At 35.8% G+C, this 19552-nt stretch overlaps 3 protein-coding genes across 3 annotated transcripts; all 3 read right to left on the bottom strand.

Moving 5' to 3' along the window:
- Positions 1–7574: 7574 nt before the first annotated feature.
- On the bottom strand, positions 7575–12320 carry LOC141588659 (protein FAR1-RELATED SEQUENCE 5-like). Its single transcript, XM_074410090.1, has 5 exons — positions 12159–12320; positions 11487–12112; positions 9956–11165; positions 9557–9697; positions 7575–7664 (listed from the first exon to the last, which is right to left on the bottom strand). The coding sequence occupies exons 1-5, from the start codon at positions 12318–12320 to the stop codon at positions 7575–7577; spliced, it is 2229 nt and encodes a 742-aa protein (XP_074266191.1).
- Positions 12321–15321: 3001 nt separating this feature from the next.
- On the bottom strand, positions 15322–17749 carry LOC141588658 (uncharacterized). Its single transcript, XM_074410089.1, has 2 exons — positions 17455–17749; positions 15322–17210 (listed from the first exon to the last, which is right to left on the bottom strand). Exons 1-2 carry the CDS (start codon positions 17747–17749, stop codon positions 15322–15324), a joined length of 2184 nt encoding a protein of 727 aa, XP_074266190.1.
- A 29-nt stretch (positions 17750–17778) lies between these two features.
- On the bottom strand, positions 17779–18888 carry LOC141588656 (uncharacterized). Its single transcript, XM_074410088.1, has one exon. The coding sequence runs from the start codon at positions 18886–18888 to the stop codon at positions 17779–17781; it is 1110 nt and encodes a 369-aa protein (XP_074266189.1).
- Between the last annotated feature and the right edge of the window lie 664 nt (positions 18889–19552).

Here is a 19552-nt window from a genome sequence, read left to right as displayed (position 1 = left end):
GTTTAAAAGTAAATACTTTATAATTTTTAATTATAATAAATGAATACTGTTATAAGAAAAGACGTTTTGGGACTAAAATATCACGTTTGATATGGATAATTGTGCAAGACAGAGTATTTATGAAGATGTCCGGTGATTACTCAAAAAAAATTTTAATTATAATTAATGACAACCTGTTAATAGAGAAACCTTTCTGCGACTAAAAAATAAAGTTTCAGATGGATAATTGTTAGACAGAGTTTCTATGAAGATGTCGGTTCATTACTCAGTGTCTTTTTCAATTGGGCAATTGATATTTTTTTAGTTATTTATTTTTTTATTAAAAAAAATATCATGAAATTTTAAAATTATTATCGAAACGATATTGAAATATTTGAAGCTTGATGACTTGTTTTGATTATTTCTTCAATTTTAAAAAAAATTAAAAAATTGTACTTCTGAACTTAAGTCAAATTTATATAATTCGATAATGGAACAGAAAATAGAACGATATTCATATTGCATAAACGATAATGTGAACAATACATCATGAATTGAAATTCAAACATCGAAACGATAATGGAACACAAATTAAAACGATATTTGAAATTGCATAATCGATAATGTCAACAATACATAATGATTTTCGAATACAAAAGAAGACAATAAAACCATCATATTGCTTCGAGATAAGGGACTTCTACATCAACCCAGAAAATCTGCAAAACAAATTAACAACAACAGATAAGAAAGAGATATTAGATAGGTTCCCATAATATGCATGTCCTCCAACTTAATTAAATTATTAATCAAAATAACTTAGTAATTGTACTCTCTGATGAAGATGGAAGCTTCTTTTGCTGTTTTCTCCGTTCATATAATGACAGAGGCAGTATCTTAACATCTAAATCACCTCGACTAACGACTTGTGTTTCTAGCCGGACTTTATATGTCAAACTTTGATCATAAACTCTGTCAAGCCTAGGACCATTTGTTCCAATGAGGAACCATTTTGCCCAGGATTTGCAAACCTCGGCCATATTCTTCTTATCTCCCAATTCTAACTTATTAAAAATTCCATCTCTCACAATCTCTTCCAGATTGAGAATTATGTTACGACTTTGATTTCTCCTTATACCATCTTCTTCAAGTGTGTGGGTACGTTTAAAGAGCCATTCCATTGCATTTTTTTGGTCCTCTACGTGATTTTCCTAAAAGGACTTCCTATCTTCATCCATTATGTCTATCTGGATTACTGGACATTCGTCACTGTCGACATTGAACATCATCTTCGGAAGGTAGCTGATAATATATTTAATTTGGATTTAATATTGGGGTAGATATGAGGACTTGATAATAAAGTGTGTGTTATGTAACTATTTAATAGAGAAAGGAACGAGGTTACATTATATAGAACTATTAAATAGTTCTGACGATAAATAGGTCATTTACTACGGTTTTTATGGTTTAATGGTTAATATAAATAATTTTAATTATATTAAAATAAATTATACTAAATAATGATTTATAAATAAGCTCAATCTAATTTGAGAATTGTAACCTCACATGTAGATGATTAATACAATGTTGCCACTCTTGAGCCGGTTTCTTCGTTTAGTATGATTCCCGTGTAGGTAATCCCTACGCAGGTTGGTACCGGACGTTGTCCAAAGTAGTGTATATGTCACCCCCATAATCCATAATGCTTCATATTTGAGGATTGTAACATCACATGTAGGATGATTAACACAATACAGGTTGGTACCGGACGTTGTCCAAAGTAGTGTATATGTCACCCCCATAATCCATAATGCTTCATATTTGAGGATTGTAACCTCACATGTAGGATGATTAAGACAATACAGGTTGGTACCGGACGTTATCCAAAGTAGTGTATATCAACTCCATACTCCATAATGCTTCACATTTGAGGATTGTAACATCACATGTAGGATGAATAATACAATGCTGCCACCCTTGAGCCGGTTTCTTCGTTTAATATGATTCCCGTGTAGGTAATCCTAAACCCTAATCCCTAATCCCTAAACCATAAACCCTAAACCCTAAAACCCTAAACCATAAACCCTAAAACCCTAAACCATAAACCCTAAACCCTAAAACCCTAAACCCTAAACATTTTTTAAACAAAATTGGTACCGGAGAATGTCCAAAGTAATATGGTTAAACATTTTTTAACGTAATTAAATTATTTGGTAGAAATAAATATTTTAAACAAAATTTCGTTGACAATAATGCCCCTCAATTTCACCAAATCCATCCCTCCATAGTTGCAATATTTCAAGGGTATAAGTGAAAAAATTTGTTAAAAAATTAAAGGGAAAATAAATAGGGAAAACATTCATTCAGGCGCCGAAATGAAAAATCGAAAGAAAACACCCCCAAATCCAGAATTCAAAACCCTATTTCGCGAAAAATTAAAAAACTTAACTTCCCTCCAAGTCGAAAATAATGGATGTAGGCAGAGAATATTGGGGAAATGTTCTAGATTGTTGTCAAGATATCAATAAGGGAATAGACATGGGTGACAAAAGAGTAGAAGACGAAGTAACATGTTCGACCAAAGTAGCTGAAGACGTCAACGATAACGTATTTCCATACTTTCTTTACACTTTTACATTTGTTAATTACTCAATATTTTAGATTTAATTGAACAACCATATTCACCATGAAGCTTAACAACGAGGGGGAATCTGATGGCGAATATGAAGAGGATGAATCAAAATCCGGAGACGAAACTGAATCTGTATGTCTTTAAATTAATTTCATACTCATGTAAATCCTTGTGCTAATTAATTGAAGGAGATGTACTAAAATTAATCTCACTGGTTCTTTTGAAGAACACCCATTCGAAGGATAGAAGCATCGATAAACCCAGAAAGCGTGGAAGGCCAAGGAAGCTTCACAAATCATCTGGGCCCAGAAAGGTAATATTTAAATTTTAAATTTTAATTAGTACTCCCTATTAATTCCAATTTGTTCGATAAAAACCCCAATTTTTTATCTTTAATTTCAGTATCCTCCAATGCGCCTTTATCCTCATAAAGTAATGGAGCTCATTGTCACCTTAAATAGTAATCAAATCTAGTGGGTAAAGCAGTCCATTTTTCAGACGATCCTTGACCTCAAAATAAACAAGTCACTGGACCATTTTTTCCTGGCATGGTTGAGTCGTAGGTGGAACCCTAGATCCTGTGAATTGAAAATTCGTGATGATTATATTGTTAAAGTTGATGAGGAAATGATTGGGTGGGTGCTTGGTTTACCATATGGTGATGACGCCTTGACTTTGAAGAAACGTCTTCAAGGCGTTTAGAGTTTAAGGAATTGAAGAAACACTATGAATGTTATGGTGGTGTCCCCTACAACTTCATCTACAATGCATGTATATCTGAGGTGAAAAGTAGAGTACTTTTCTTGCGGCATTTTATTTTTTATGTATTAGGTGTCCTTCTCTGTACTACGAAGAGCAACTTTGCAAGTCCAGAGCTGCTACGAGCGGTTGTTTACGATTACATTTCTGAAAGTTGGAAATGGAATTGCTCTAAGTTCATTTTACAGTGGATGGTGAAATATACTGGTGAAGGTACATGTGATGGTATTTCAGGCTGTGCATTAGTCTTGATGGTAAGTGATTCCTCATTATATGTGAATTGCTTCAGATATGGTTGTTAATTTTCCCTGAAAGTTGCACTCCATAATTGTGCATTGTCTTTGTCACGTGTTGTACTTGTAGATTATTTATCTTGATAGGTTGAACTTTGAGGGTAAGGGCCTTAGGTGGAAAGTTGATGAGCCAAGATTGGGTGCATGGCAACACTCTGATATTCAAAAGGCAATAGCTGCTGATAGGGTAGGTGATTCAGAGGATCATTTTGGAAGGTTTGATGTTGTTCGGAATGTCGTTTATGGCCAACCTTACCCAATAGGTCCACGCTACTGTAGACCAAAGTGGCTTGAAGGTAAAGGGTGCTCAGTGACTAAGGAAATGGGTGTTGATGTGGATTTGAAGAAGGTGAAGGTAAAGCCGGCAACGGTAGGACGTAAGCAAGTTAAAAAGGTCACAGAAAAGGAAACAAATAACTGCAGTGTTGAAGATGTGGACCAAAAGACATTTATCAATTAAAGGGTTGACAAACTTCTACGCCGTATAGTTCTACATCCTGCCAAAGCTGCGTATGGGTTAGTGCATGGGAATTTTTAGGATTCTGTAGTTGCTTTCATAAAATAATACAGTTTGTGTACTTTGATATCGTCCATATTGTTATTTTTTAGGTGCAAAGACGACTCAATTTTCAATGACGGAGAAGTTGAATTGTCGGTCCGTCGTGTTCGTCAAACTATTCTTTGAGAAGAACCAATTGGTGTAGAGGTTGTTGAAAAAGGTTTCCATCTAAATTACATTAACTAATTGTTTAATTTTTACTAAATCAGAATTATTAACTTTTTTACTAGGTAATGGAGGCTTTGGCAAGGGTAATCAATTATACTTTATTTATGGAAGATCCGATTGACACTCAACACTACATACTTTGTCCAAAACTTATGGTAAATTGTGAGACATATTCAACTAACTTTGTAATGTACAATCTTAGAACTACATGTTTCTTCAATTTATGTAGGGGGAGATGGTTGATCTGATTGTGAAGGGTAGAGGCTGTCATAAGTTCATGCCGAATATGGCCACCCTAGTAAAGAAAGATATAAGTAAAGGGTTTAAACTAAGTGAGACAACCCATGCACTACTACAAATCCAGGTAACTACAACGCCCCTTTAACAACGAATATTCACGAAAATCACAATAAACGTTGTAGAATGCATGGCGCGAATTTTACTAAAATCAATTACAACGGGTATGGTTATAAAAACCGTTGTTATTGGTTTTAACAACGGGTCACACATGAACAACCGTTGTTAATAATTTGGCGCAAAATTGGCGCAAAGTTAGTGAAAAGTAATAACAACGGTTATTTTTGAAACCCGTTGTTAAAACTTATTTAACAACGGGTGTTTTCTACAACCGTTGTTAAAACATATTTCACAACGGTTGTTGTTTAATAACCGTTGTCAATACCTTCCATACTATAAACCACACAAACACAAGTCTGCTGCAGCCACAAAACACAAACCTTAATACACAAACACAAACCCAAAGAAGAAATTAAACACAAACACAAAACACACACTTTCTCATCGTCTCTTTCTCTCTTTCTCATCGTCGCTTTATCTTCTCGCCGTCACTGTTGATTTCATCGTCTCTTTACGTACGTTCTGTAATTATCAGGTTTGTTTCATCGTCATTATTTTATTGTTCTAATTATTTCATTTCAATGTATGTGTTTTTATCGACCATTAGGTTCCGTTCAAAGATCTCGCTAATTATTTCATTTCCATGTATGTGTTTCTAATTATTTCATTTCCATCTTCTTTGGCGTCCTTCGAGACGGATCGAGCATGTTTTAGCAGTTAGGGTTTGGAGAATATATTGAGATAATGGAAATGCATGTTAGTTGAGATAATGCAATGTATTTATACTAATGTGTGGGTTGAGTTGTTTTTTAATTAATATATATGTTAGGAAGTTGTGCCATATATGTTAGGAAGTTGTGCCATAATCGGATCTTGATGATGACAGATAGATCTATGGAGTTGAAAAAATGGAAGCAAATCAAACAAGCATAACTCAACACTTTCAAAATGATCATTTCATTTAATTTTAAACCAAGCAAATACATTACAGCAATTATCGAAATCAAAAGATGTATAATAAGCCGGAACAACCCCTTAAGCGTAAAAACGCTTCTCAACCTGCCACCAATCACGCCACTCTGGTATACCGCTAACTTCCGGGTCATTGGCTTCATATTTTGCAATAACAGATTGAATATATGCAAGGACACGACTTGCATGTGGAGATAAGGTTGGAAGAGTACAACTCAACATATCTCTGGCTCGCACCAAGTTGCGAGTATCGTGTAGACGAGGGTATGAAGATGATGATGATGATGAGGCTTTGTTGACAAGCCGGACTGCTTCACGCCTCTTAATCCAATAATTCCGTTGATGTTCAAGGGATGCTTTGATTAATGGGTGTTGATCGGCGGGAAGCCCGGCGAGAACCTTCCCATCATCTTCAATCGTTTGTGTAAGCCATTCTTCGTTGTTGATAAAATTAGGGTTCATTGTCATGTTGTTTCAATTAATGAATGTTAGTAAAGGATGCTTTAATATGTTAGTAAAGGATGCTTTAATATTTATAGCTAGTAATATTTAATTTATTTTTTTTTTATTTTTTAAGAACAAACAAGAACGGTTATTTATAAATAACCCGTTGTTATAACTTTCCCCCCAAAATTGAGTCACACTTTCCACAACGGGTTTTTATACTTAAAACCGTTGTTAATATTTTTAACAACGGTTTCCTTAAAAAAACCAACCGTTGTTAAAACCTTTTACAACGGACGCTTTAACAACGTCCGCTTTTTTATATAACAACGGTTTTTGACCGTTGTTATAGGTTGTATCTGTAGTAGTGATGTAAGTGCCTTTTCTGCATAAATTTGCATGCATGATGGTTTTATCGGTGCCTCACTCGTATTTGTTTTAATTTGTGCCTGAACCTTCCATGTTTATTGACTAGTTCCATGTACCTGTATTTGTTGATGGCCTCTGGATGTTGTATGTGGTGAACAAGTGTAAAAAGTCAGTACGCCTTTACAAGACAACCGATGATTCAGTTGACAACACGAATGTTCATGAAGCTATGGTAAGCAAGCGTTATTAATGTCCTAATAACGTTTCGTATATGTTATGTGCTACTAAAGCATAAATAGCACAACGCTAATAGATGGAATTTTCTATATGTTTTTGCAGAAAAGGACGTTGGAGAAAGCAACAAGTTTGGCCGGTGGGATTTCGCTCAAGTGCAGTAAATGGCAACTGAAGGAGAAGAAAGGAGTGGCAATTGAGGGGATTCAAAGAACTTACGTCATGCACCGTTTTCTTAAGTTACTATATCCATCTCGATGGAAACTTGCGAACTTGAGAAAGACGGTAAAATGTGCCGTAAGTTAGCGTTAGGATTTATGTTGGGTCAACAAAATAACGGGAGCAAGATTACATCATTAAGAAACGATCGGGAAGTCTATTAAGAAAATGACTTGTTTAATTTTATGTAAATTTGTTTGTATACACTTTAAATTAACGAATTGCATTTCCACGTGAAGACAACGTAGTAAACGGACCATTTCGCACACATCTTCAAATTAATTACCAGAGAATATGGAGTATAGGTTCAATGTACATACGCCGTATGTACATTGAACCTATACAATATACGTAAAACTGACCATTGAATATGGAGTATAAAAATGAAAAGACACCATCTCCATCTCCTATATATATATATGTGTCCCCATAAATTTTTTTCTCTGTCAACCATTCCATCAACACAACCCAAAAACCCTAAAAAACCTAAATGGAAGGTGTTCACCCATACAAAAGAATGAAGATGTGGTGGGAACCAATGCTTCTCTATACACCAAAGAACTATAAGGTCAAGGGATACAACAAGACATCACCGGCATTCAGAGTTGGTTCGTGCAAGGACCTTATCATCTCCTACATCCTGCCAAGATGCGATAGGGAAACTAGGCTGAATGCTGCCCTGGTTTGCAGAGCATGGGGCAGTTGGTACCATAAGGAAGGTGGCCGTGCTGAAACGAACAAGTATAATATGTCAATTACTGGTTGGCCACAACCACCATATTGTCCATGAAAATGGACGATATTCAATAAGGAAATGTCTTGTTTGTTTTTTATTTTATGGAATAATAAAAAAAATATTAATATATAATGTTTATGTTTATCTAAGTAAGTTTCGTTCTTTTTAGATCATTTTGCGGAAGAAAATATATTAATGTTATAATGTTTATGTTTATCTAAGTAAGTTTCGTTCGTTGTTAGATCATCATATCACATAATGCAATATTATAATATCCGTATCATAAAGCTATTAAAATAACGCAATATTGTTAAGATCTTATCTCTTTTTTTTTTTTAATTTGCTGCCACAGTATAATCCTATAATCATGTTCATATTGTACTGAATAAAAAAATAAAATAAAAAATACAAATCGTTTATTTTAATATCCCACAACAAATTGGCACCCATTCATTTCTTTTTCCACTTCCCCATATAAACTGACTGCACAGACAGTTTGAGAAGTTGAAGAGACATACCGTCTGATAACGTCTACATCACGCCTACTTCTTCATCATTATCAACAAGGTAGGTTTGATCTCACATTTAAACTTAAATATGTTTATTAATAATTTAACAAGTATGTATGTTACGGATATGTTAAAGAATTATTGTTCTTCATCGAGAAGATGAAGTACTTGATGGAATATTGTTCTTTGTATACAAATTTTGCCCTAAATTTATACTCTGTACAAGTTTAAATGATTATTGTTGCTTAGTCAGTCCAAGATGCATGCCTGTTCTTCATATATTGATGTCTTGATGATTCTGATTATATGATATGTAATCCCCAAATATGCATGTTCTACATATATTGAGGTTTAGGTTTAAAGGATTGATGATTGTGAGTTTTGAGTAACATCATGTATCTCGTTAATCTTTATGCATGTTTGATCTTACTGGAATCTTTCGAAGAGCTTATGGATATGAACAGAAAACGGAAGTGGGACCCTTTCTGGTGGAAGTTTCAACATCCAAATAAAAGACAAGCGGTTTCAAATCCGGATTGTCCTTGGGAGGCAGAAATAACAAAACTAGAGGAAGAAAGATTTCTTAAAAGGGATAGGAATGTTCCAAATTCAGTTGTGTATCCAAAAGGAAAGGTCATCCTCAAAGGGACAGATGAGAGATCATCCGCTTGAAATTGGGTTCTAATGAGGACTTGATGGTGGGTTATATAATACCCAGGTGCGGCTGGTGGAAACGTTCTGTGAGCAAGGCAACAAGGGGATGGTATACCTGGTGGTTCCACTCAGGCCCGACCATTGAACGTATTGAAGAGCAGGTGCGTACTGAGAACCTCTTCTACGACGAAGATTATAAGAGGCGATATTGTCCATGACTTTATTTACTTTTAAGTTGATCTTTTAGGGCTCTAAGTTTAAATTGGTATGTAATTTTGTAATTATAAACTCATGGTTTCTGGAATTAAACTTATGGTATGTGAAATTAAACTTGGTCAATATAATTAGACTTCATTAAGTAGATGATTGTCTTCATTATGCAAAATGCAATTTCATTCATATGCAATTTACATGACAAACATACTAACGGTAAAATTCGTAAGATGACTCATACATCGATCGATTAACATCTCCTTCCATCGCATGCAAAGGAGGAGTAGGCTGTGATGCACCAAATGTGCTTCTTCTAGGGGTAGAAATAAGGTGAGCTTAATTGCGATGCACCTAATACGCTCCTTGTAGGAGTTGATTGCGACGTATCAAACTGGTTCCGCGTAGGGGTACATTGTGACGCACCAAACAGGCTCCGCGTAGGGGTACATTGCGACACACCAAACTGGCTCCTCGTAGGGTACATTGCGACGCACCAAACTGTCTTGTAGGAGTAGATTGCGATGCACCAAACTCGCTACATGCAGTATTTAAATGATTGCTCTCATTAGCGGTGAATGGGTTTGGAACATTAGTTTTTTTCTGCAATTCAAAAAATTATGACGTTATTTAGAGGGTTATGCAAAAAAGCCGAGTAAAGAATTTAGTACAACAATGAATAACAATTACTCTATTACTCACCTTCTTATTCTTTCTAGCATCGGAAGTTCTATTGCCTTTTGGTACCCTCCCGGATCTTCTTCACAACGAGGTCCCGCACCACCTTCCCTCTCGTGTCGCCTTCCTCTTCATATATCTAATATTGCATTCCTTAGGTTGTAGCCTTCTATGACCCCATACCCTAGAAGAAACACCGCCAGGGACATAGGCGTCTATAGTTTCAACACCAACAATCCCCTCCAACTCCTTAATTAATTCAGAAGTCAATCTATCATATGTTGCATAAGTTTCATCGTCTCGAAGCGCTAGTGTGGAAATGTAATGGTTCCTTATAGTTACCTCCAATGACTTCTTCGCACGAGCTGAGGCTTCCGGATTATAGTACCCAGTTTTGATTGTCTCGTATTCTCTAACCAAGTCCTTTCGCCATCGATCAAGTATATACTTCTCCGGGATCACCTTCACATCTTCGATAACCATGCATCTAATAATATGTCGACACAGTATACCCTTGAACTCAAATAACTTACATGAGTACTTGAGCAGTCCCACACTTCTGTCAATATCAACCCAATAGTTCTTACACTTACCAAATGGCGCCACTTTTTTATCTTCAACGTTAAATGTCACACTATGCCCAAGTCTTCTCGGCGGATCAACGTTCGTATAAATTAACCCAATTACCTCGTCACGTACCAACTTATATATCTTCTTAGTATACAATTTATGGAAAACCTGCTCAACAAGTAAGTTGCACTCAATCTTATACGGTTTCTCTGTGCAATCGTGATTGTTCGCGGTTTCCTCCTCCACTTTCAATTTCAAGGTTTCCTCAATTTTCTTTGCAAAGTGACTTAAAGTAGTCCTCCCATTGACATAACTTTTGAAATACCGGTTTTGTTGCTCACTCCTCTGCGTCGACGACATCCCAGCACAAAATATCCCACGCCAATATGCGGGGACCCAACTCTCCCTGATCAAATACGACTCTATCACCCACGGACATTTTTCAATACCATATTTATGAACCATTTCCTTCCATGCTATCTCAAAATCATGCACCTCCAAACTGTCGTGAACTGCTAAATTAAGGTCACTTGAGATATCGTTCCAAAGTGGATGTTTTCCCAGATTTTTACCAGCATTTTTCAATATGTGCCAAAGGCAGAGCCTGTGGTGAGTATTGGGGAAGATTTTTTTAATTACATTACCAATTGCTCTTTCCTGGTCTGTCAATATAACTGATGGAGCTTTACCCATGCATTCTAAAAACTTGGCAAAAACCCACTCAAAACTTTCTTCATAATCACGCGTAACCAAAGCACAAGCAAAAACAATTGAATTCCCATGTTGATTCACCCCTATGAAAGTGGAAAAAGGCATGCGATACCTGTAACACCATGATTTATTCTATCAGATTAATGATATACTACAAAACTTATACTTACATAACCAAACAAATAAAATCACTAATCATAATAATTTCTATAGTACAATTAAATTGGTAATTTTAATTTTAGTTTTATGAATTCTTGAAGCACCGTAAAACACTCCTACTCTTACATAACCAAACAAACAAATACGATTAATCAAAATAAAATTTTAACATAGATAAATTGAGATATAACGCCTTACATATTCGTCAAGAAAGTTGTATCGTATGTCACAGCGTCTCCGTAAGATTTAAACATAGCTCGGCAGCGTGAATCACACCAAAAAAACATTCATTGGAGCCTCAAAATCATCGAGCTCAATTGCATAGAAATAATTAGGATCCTCCTCTTCCATCTTCTCAAAATATGCCTTCAATTCTTTAGCATCGCCATCTATGACGCTACGTCTTCGTTCTTGATTGATGGCGTTTCGACTATCACTAAACTTAAAGCCAAGGTTCTCATGACCTCCCCCCTCCAAGACCAACGACTTGTAATTATTTAATATTGAAATACCAGCAGCATCATTGATCATCATCCTCTTTTTGAAGTAGTCATTTATATGTCTAAACCCAACAAATAACCGACTTTTCTTAGGATCCATATCATGGTTGTGCTCTAAATGGCATTGCGTTATCTTCACTACGTCTTCATCGTCAAAATAACGGGACTCAATGTAAACATTGCAGGCATCTTTGGTTTTAGCAGCATGAACACAACAAAGCCTTAATCTTTCATACATATGATACCGCGGTTCATTCTTAAAGGAACCTTTTTTTGAAACACCGTCTTCCTTGTACTTTTTAAAGAGTTTATTAGTGCGAATGTACCATGAAAACCCCTTCTTATATGCGTATGAATGGGCGAAAGTCTGAGTTCTTCGGATGACTTGTTGAAGCCAAACCTACAACAGGGTTCAACAATGTTGTCGTTCTCCAGCGATAACAGACGGTGTCATCATCATCCACTGGACCGTCGCCATACAACTCGACATACTCTTTCATTAAATCAACATCGCTATTATATTCTGCTTCATCGTTGCCTTTTGTTTCTGCTGCTCGTGAACATTCACCTTCTTCATACAAGTTATTGAGATCAAAATCAAGCGCCATTTAATCAAATGTTGAACGAGTATTTTTTTTTTTGGTGTAGATGTTCAACGAGTATTAAAAAATAAGGTTTCTAAAATTTTAATCACTGTATTTTTTTTGTTCTAGTATAAGTTACTGTATTTAAGAAATGAAAATAATAAGAGAGATAAAGTGTCAATTAAAAAGATTAGATTAAAAATAAGTGTTGTTAATTATAAAGATTAGATTAAAAATAAGTGTTGTTAATTATAAATATTAGATTAAAATAAGTGTTGTTAATTATGGAGATTAGATTAAAATAAGTGTTAATTAATCTTGGAGTTATTCCCAATACTACTCCCGCCAAAACCCAAATAATCCCTCCCATTTTTCCCTCCAACTTTCCTTCCAAACAAAAAAAGAATCTTTGACTCACCTTTACACGTGGCGAGCGCTGATTGGCCCGTGTACCAAGGCCTTGTACACGCCGTGTATTCCTAGCATATTTGTCATATGATGTCTTTTCCAGCACAAATTCTTGTTTGTGATTGCACATATCCGTCACTCTTGAGTGACGGATACCATTTTAGCTCACAAAGTACCCACTTTTTCTCTTTCTGCAACACTATTCATGTGGTCCCCTTTCTCCACTAACCCATTTTGTTACCATTTTATCTCACAAAATATCCGCCACAAATGATAACCCGTCACAAGAGAGACCAATTGCTTTTCCAGACGGATGAATTTCCCTAACTACAAATTCTTGACCACTTTTTTTTCGTTCTTTTCTCTTGTTGTCACACGTCCCCCTTTATTATTGGTGAATTTTTTTTTTTTTGTTCTTTTCTCTTCACCTCATCAAAACACTTGATTGTTGGATTGTTCCGGTACGGAATTCGGACTGTTGAGAGATAATAGAAGGTAATAGAGAGAAGAGAGTATGGAGAGAATCCGGACCGGAGGTTTCATTATCATTGGCTTTGTGTTTCAAGATTTGGATTTATTATTACTCGCTTCGTGTGTCTTATAAACCTACTTAGGTCAATGTCGTCAAACTCAGACCGTAAATGTATTTGAGAATAAAAATAAAAAGGATATTCTAAGGTGTACCCCTGAGTTTTTCGGTTTTCTATGTTGTACCTCTCCTTTTTTTATATTCTCCATTGTGCCCCTAAACTCCTTACTTATTTCTCCATCATGACCCCGTTTAACTCTCCACTAACTTTATCACTATCAAACAACCGTACTTTGACCTTCATTTTGACTTATTAATGATGTATCAACATCCTATATGAGAAACATCAAAAATCCCTTGTAATAAGCACAAACAACTATTAAAAACATCCGTTATGATTTATGACATGAAAATGGAGATTTGATGAACTTTAACTTAGATTCGTATACTATTTGGTGGGTAAATGGGTAATTCGGCGAACTAAGAAGTAAATAAATAAGTTATTGAGTAATTGGAATGGTAAATAAACGATTTAATATGTCAATTAAAAAATTAAGTTAGCAAAGAAAATAAATAAGGTCATGGTATAGACTAATGTATAGAGTTCAGGGGTACTCCATAAAATTTCATAAATGTAGGGATACAATATAGAATACAGAAAAAGTCGAGGGTACACCGTAGAATATCCCAAAATAAAATTATTAATACATAGAACTAAGATGTTTTCATTTATGATTAAACCATCTTTCACAAAATATTATTTTCGACAAAAAAGGTTAAATTTTTTGGGCCTTTGTATCACAAAAATATTATTTTTGACTAAAATGTCGAAATTACAGTTAATTTTTTTCTGTCTTGAAGATTGCGAAAAAATTGAAAATAGAAAAATGGAGGGAGCAGTTGATTTGGATTGGCATAGTGGTTAATGTTTTGATGACCAATATTTTTTGGGCCTTTGTATCACCGCCTGGCATCTCACTTCTGATATTGGGCGATTCTGGGCTAATCTCAATTTAGGAATGTGACCATGCATTTTACTTGATTAGGACAAACTGCATTTGCTTCCTTGATCAGCATGTGTTAATAGCCCAAAATTAACATTTTATTTTATTTAACAGCAACTCTCCCATAGGACCGTCCTATACCATAGGATTGACCAAAAGGAGAGAAACCCAAAACTAACGCTTAATTTAATTTATATTTAATTTTATTTTAACAACACGACATTTTATGATAAAAACTAACATATTTAAATATACAAGTTATTAATACAAAACTCTAGGTTATCAAAATAAAATAATTTTTTTAAAAGTTTATCAACTAATTTTTTTGGGCTTTTGGTTATTTGATTAAAAAGGTGAGTTATAAGTTAATTGTTTGGGCTTTTGGATTATGGTATAGTCTTATGTTATAAGACAGTCTTATAGAACAATTTGTGTTTGTGTTTATTTAAATTTTAATTTTATTTTAACAATTTGATTTTGTATGATGAATATTGACATATTTAAATATGCAAGTTATCAATATAAAATATAATATTATCAAAATAAAATATTCTTTTACAAATTTAATAACTAATTTAGCTGAATTGTTTTTGTTATTGCACTAATCCTATGTATGAAATGGACGCATGCAACGATTTGTGTTCATATACTAGAATCTTGTTGGGTCACTCAATTCCCCTTTCAATGGGTTAAAATGCAAATGAAGTCATTCGGACGAGTATTTGAGAGCCGGATGACTTTTAATTAGTTTGGTCCAGTTCAATTTAGAATAAAAATTATCTTGATTGATTTAAGCTTATGGAATTAGTTTGAATATTGATCAAATTAATATCTAATTAGATGATATTTTATTTGAATCATTACAGATTTGATGTGAAAGAATAACATTAACGTTCAGTTTGAACTCTTTTTATTTGAATATTGATCTGGATATTGATCAAATAATGATCTCATGGATGCAATGTTTAATATTACTTTTAATAGTCTAATCGCTTCAGTTTGGACTTTTTTTTTTTTTTTTTTTTTGACAATAATAAACCTTATATATATATCAAACAAAGAAAGCGTTGAGTACAGTGAAAAATCAGCCAGTATCCAGACTGACTGACCAAAGAGCATACATACGTAAGAAACATCGAATTGTCGACAACGAGTGTCGCAGTTCGATTGGTACTGGTTTTGTGGAAGCCAGAACGGAAGATAATTTCTTCGATGCTATCCGGAAGGAAACGGATGGAAGTGAGGCAGAGTGGGCTCTATACATGGTTATCAGTAGCCCTTTTGTTGAGGCTGCAAATAGCGAGGAAGCCCGAACAAGGGAAAGAGCTGGAGTACAACAGGTCGTGTCTGAAGAGGAGACAATGTATTGATCACGAGAAAATGCCCTGCAAACCAAAATTAAGTAAGTAACGGAAAAATAAGGCAGAGCATAATCCAAGGTCGAAATCGCAAAATTATTATGAGGCTTCGAGTAGGATGGCCAAAAAACAGGCAGCTGAGAAAGAGAGGCCAAAATATAGTCAGATAGATGAAAAATCTGACTCGGATTGACGCTGCAGTTGTCAAAGACCACAGAATTTCGGACCATCCAAATGGCTTTGAAAATACAAAGAAAACGAAGTAAACACTGGTCTGTACTATCTGTAAACCTGTGAAAATAGCAAATAAGATCCGCAATCCAACGTTGTAAACAAATAGTAGGATTAGCTACTGAATTTAAACCAAGAGACGACAAAAGCCAAACATGTCTAGTAACAGTACAAGTCCTAAAAAGATGATCTAAAGACTCAGTCTGTGAGTGACAAAAAACACAAGAAGTACTAACCTGGATGCCTCGAACAAACAGATTTTCTAACGAAGGAAGAATATTATGTATAATGCGCCAGACAAGAAGAGGCAACTTAGTAGAGCTGTGAACACCCCAAAGAATTTTCCATGGAAAGGCAGAGTAGAAAGACGGCGAACAGGAAAAAGATGACTGTGACATCAAGTAATCATATCCAGATCGAACCGTATAAACTCCATCCTCCGTATATTTCCAGTAAAGGAAATCGTCAATATTAATATGAGGAGGTTCCATAGCTATAATAACTTTAGCACAAGAAGGGGTAAAAAAACGAAAAACAGCAAAATGATCCCAAACACCTGAAATAGTAAGCAAATCAGAAAGAACAAAAGAGGAAGCAGTGGAAGATGGGCGCAAAGAAGGAGTGCTCCCATTAACCCACCGGCTTGTAAAAAGATCAACAGAGGAACCATTACCTAGCTTCCAGGATAAACCAGGAGAGAAAACACTAGCAGCACGGCAAATGCCGGACCAAACAAAGGAAGGACGAGAGACCTTTGATTTTGCAGCAGGAATAGGTAAATCCTTTCTGTATTTTGGAATCATATACTTTGCTAAAATACCAGATGGTTGATGATGTAGGCGCCAGAAATTCGTCATAAGGGAAGCTTGACTTAGCAAAGCGACAAATTTTAAACCAAGGCCTCCATGTTCTCGAGGGAGTTGTAAAGAGTCCCTAGAGAGCCAGTGAATTGAGCGGTGGCGAACATCTTTGCGCCACCAAAAAGCTATAATCAAAGAGTCAATCTTCTTACAAATCCCGGTCGGAAAAGGAATAGAAGCCAGCAAAAAACAGATCGAACCCAAAAGAATAGAGTTGATGATGATAAGCTTGCAAGGCTGACTAAGATGGAGAGAAGACCAAGCAATAACCCGAGATGTCATCTTATCAACCAGTGGTCGAAATACCAAAGACTTCTTGGATGGAAGATCAACCGGGACACCCAAATAATTACCAAAGCAGTCCGAGGTCTTCATTTTAAGAATAGACGCCATATAAGACTTGAAATCAGGTGGCGCATTTGGACTGAATTTAATAAAAGACTTATCAAGATTTATCATCTGACCAGATGCAAGCTCAAAGCATCGAAACAAATCCCGGAGAGACTCAAAGGAAGCCGGATTAGCTTTACAGCAAATAAATGCATCATCAGCATAAAAAAGATGTGTAATAGGAGGAGCATAGCGAGAAATCTTAAGGCCAGTTAAGGTACCCGTCTTCTCATGCGCGCGCGTGACAAGATAGAATTTCCATACACATGATGAACAAATATGGTGAAAGCGGATCCCCTTGTCGCAGACCACAAGAAGGTTTAAAAGGCGAAGAGGGCTCACCGTTAATCAGGATATGGTATGTGACCGTTGAAATACATTCCCAGATAATATTTTGCCAGAAGATAGGGAAGCCGAATTTCTTCAAAATCGCCATGAGAAAAGGCCAGGAAACACGGTCGAATGCTTTATGCATATCAAGCTTTAGAGCCGCATAAGAAACAGTTCCTTTTGTTGTTTTATTAAGATAATGCATTATCTCATGAGTAATAAGACATCCATCTGACATAAGCCGGGAGGGAACAAAAGCTTGTTGAGTTTCCGAAACAATCGATGAAATAACAAGTTTGATCCGATTGGCAAGGCACTTGGAAGCCAAATAGATAAATAACATTGCAGAGATCGATAGACGGAATTGGGAAATCAATTCCGCTTGTCAACCTTCTGAATAAGTATGATATGGGTATTATTCCATTCCTTCAACATAACCCCCGAATTAAGGAAGCGAAGCAAAGCCAACGTAACTAAATGACCAATCTGGGGCCAAAAAGTCTGGTAAAACTTTGGGGTAATACCATCAGGGCCTGGTGATTTGGAGCCATCCATCCCATTAAGAGCACGGAGAATATCATGTTCAGTGAAAGGAGCAGATAACAAAGAACAGTCAGCCGAGCTTAGTATCGGAAGATCAAGAGAGTCCATCAAAGCGTCAATAAATCCTAGTGGCGAGCCAGGATCACTAGGAGGGGTAGAGCATAGCAGGTCATGAAAGAAAGAAGTAATCTCCAACGAAATCTGTTCTGGAGTAAACAGCCATTCGCCCGAACGAGAAAGTAGCGCAAGAATACGCTGATGTGAAGAGCGTTGCTTAACACGAGAATACAAGAACCGTGATGGGAGGCCATCTAGAATTTCATGCTTCAACTTAGCTCGTTGTAACCAATAAGCATGTTGCTGCTGTAAACCCTGAAGTTGCTCAGAACGAACCCGCTGAAAAGGTGTTGCTGACTGAACATCAACAATTTGATTACTAGACCTATGAATATTGCGATGCATCTCAGACCAATTGATACCATGGGACAACCTATGATGAATCACCCATTGCATTATAGAAAAACGCACAGAAGAAAGCCGCCTGGATAAAACATACATCGGAGATCCAGGAAAATGAAGTTTCCATGCACAATCAACTATGTGGGCGATCTCGGGGGAGTTCAAACACCAATTATCAACGCGGTAGGGACGTCTTACAACGTTGGTAGGAGGGAAAAACTTGAGAATAATTGGAGCATGGTCCGAAACAAGAATTGGAAGATGCATAACCGAGATTGCTGGGAAAAGTTGAAACAAATCAGTATTGGCATAAGCACGATCAAGTCGTTCCATAATTAGTTGATCATCTGAGCGATTATTAAACCAAGTAAACGGAGGACCAAAGAAAGGAACGTCAAGCAAAGAGTTGTCAAATCTCCAGGAGGTGAAATCCTGTTGACCTCGAATGACAGTGGAGCCACCTAATTTATCAGAATACATTTCAACCTGATTAAAATCACCAATAATAATAAAAGGAGACAGACCCGAAATCAAGGCAGATATGGTGTTCCATAAAGGTAGACGAAATTTAAAAGATGGTTCACCATAAATAAACATCACATATATACCAGGCTTATTACAAACATCATTAAGTACGTTGTCAATGTCCTATACAGTTTCTTAATGTACTCCGAAATCCATTTAAATACTATACTCAAATTAAACCAAAAACACATGGTTGCTTTAATTCAAGTTAACTAATTATTATGCTTGTAATTGAGTTTGAGAATAATTATGGGGTTTCATACAGCGAATTTGATTTAATTACTATACTTAGGTTAAACTGTACGTGTTTTTGGTGTAATTATCTAACTACTGTGCTAGTATTTGAGTATAAGCATCCGTTTTCATTATTAATTTTAAGAATGTTGTTTTAAGGCTTTTGATAATGTTGAGTTTAATTTCGTTTGGAATTAGGAAACTATTGTTGTATCAATTCACCATGTGTTACATTTGTTCGGGTTTGAGTTGAGTCATTTTAATACACTAAAATTTAGGTTTCTATCGGAGCAAATTCTAAATGAGCGAATCGAGTTAGTTTTGTTAGCTGAACGTGAAATCGTAGAAGGGAAGTGGATAATGTCGAGAAAAAGGATTGTACATC

This window comes from Silene latifolia, chromosome 6 (genome assembly GCF_048544455.1).
Source record: "Silene latifolia isolate original U9 population chromosome 6, ASM4854445v1, whole genome shotgun sequence".
Taxonomy (NCBI): domain Eukaryota; kingdom Viridiplantae; phylum Streptophyta; class Magnoliopsida; order Caryophyllales; family Caryophyllaceae; genus Silene; species Silene latifolia.
The sequence above is the reverse complement of the archived record's forward strand: the minus strand, read 5'-3'. Positions and strand labels throughout refer to the sequence as shown.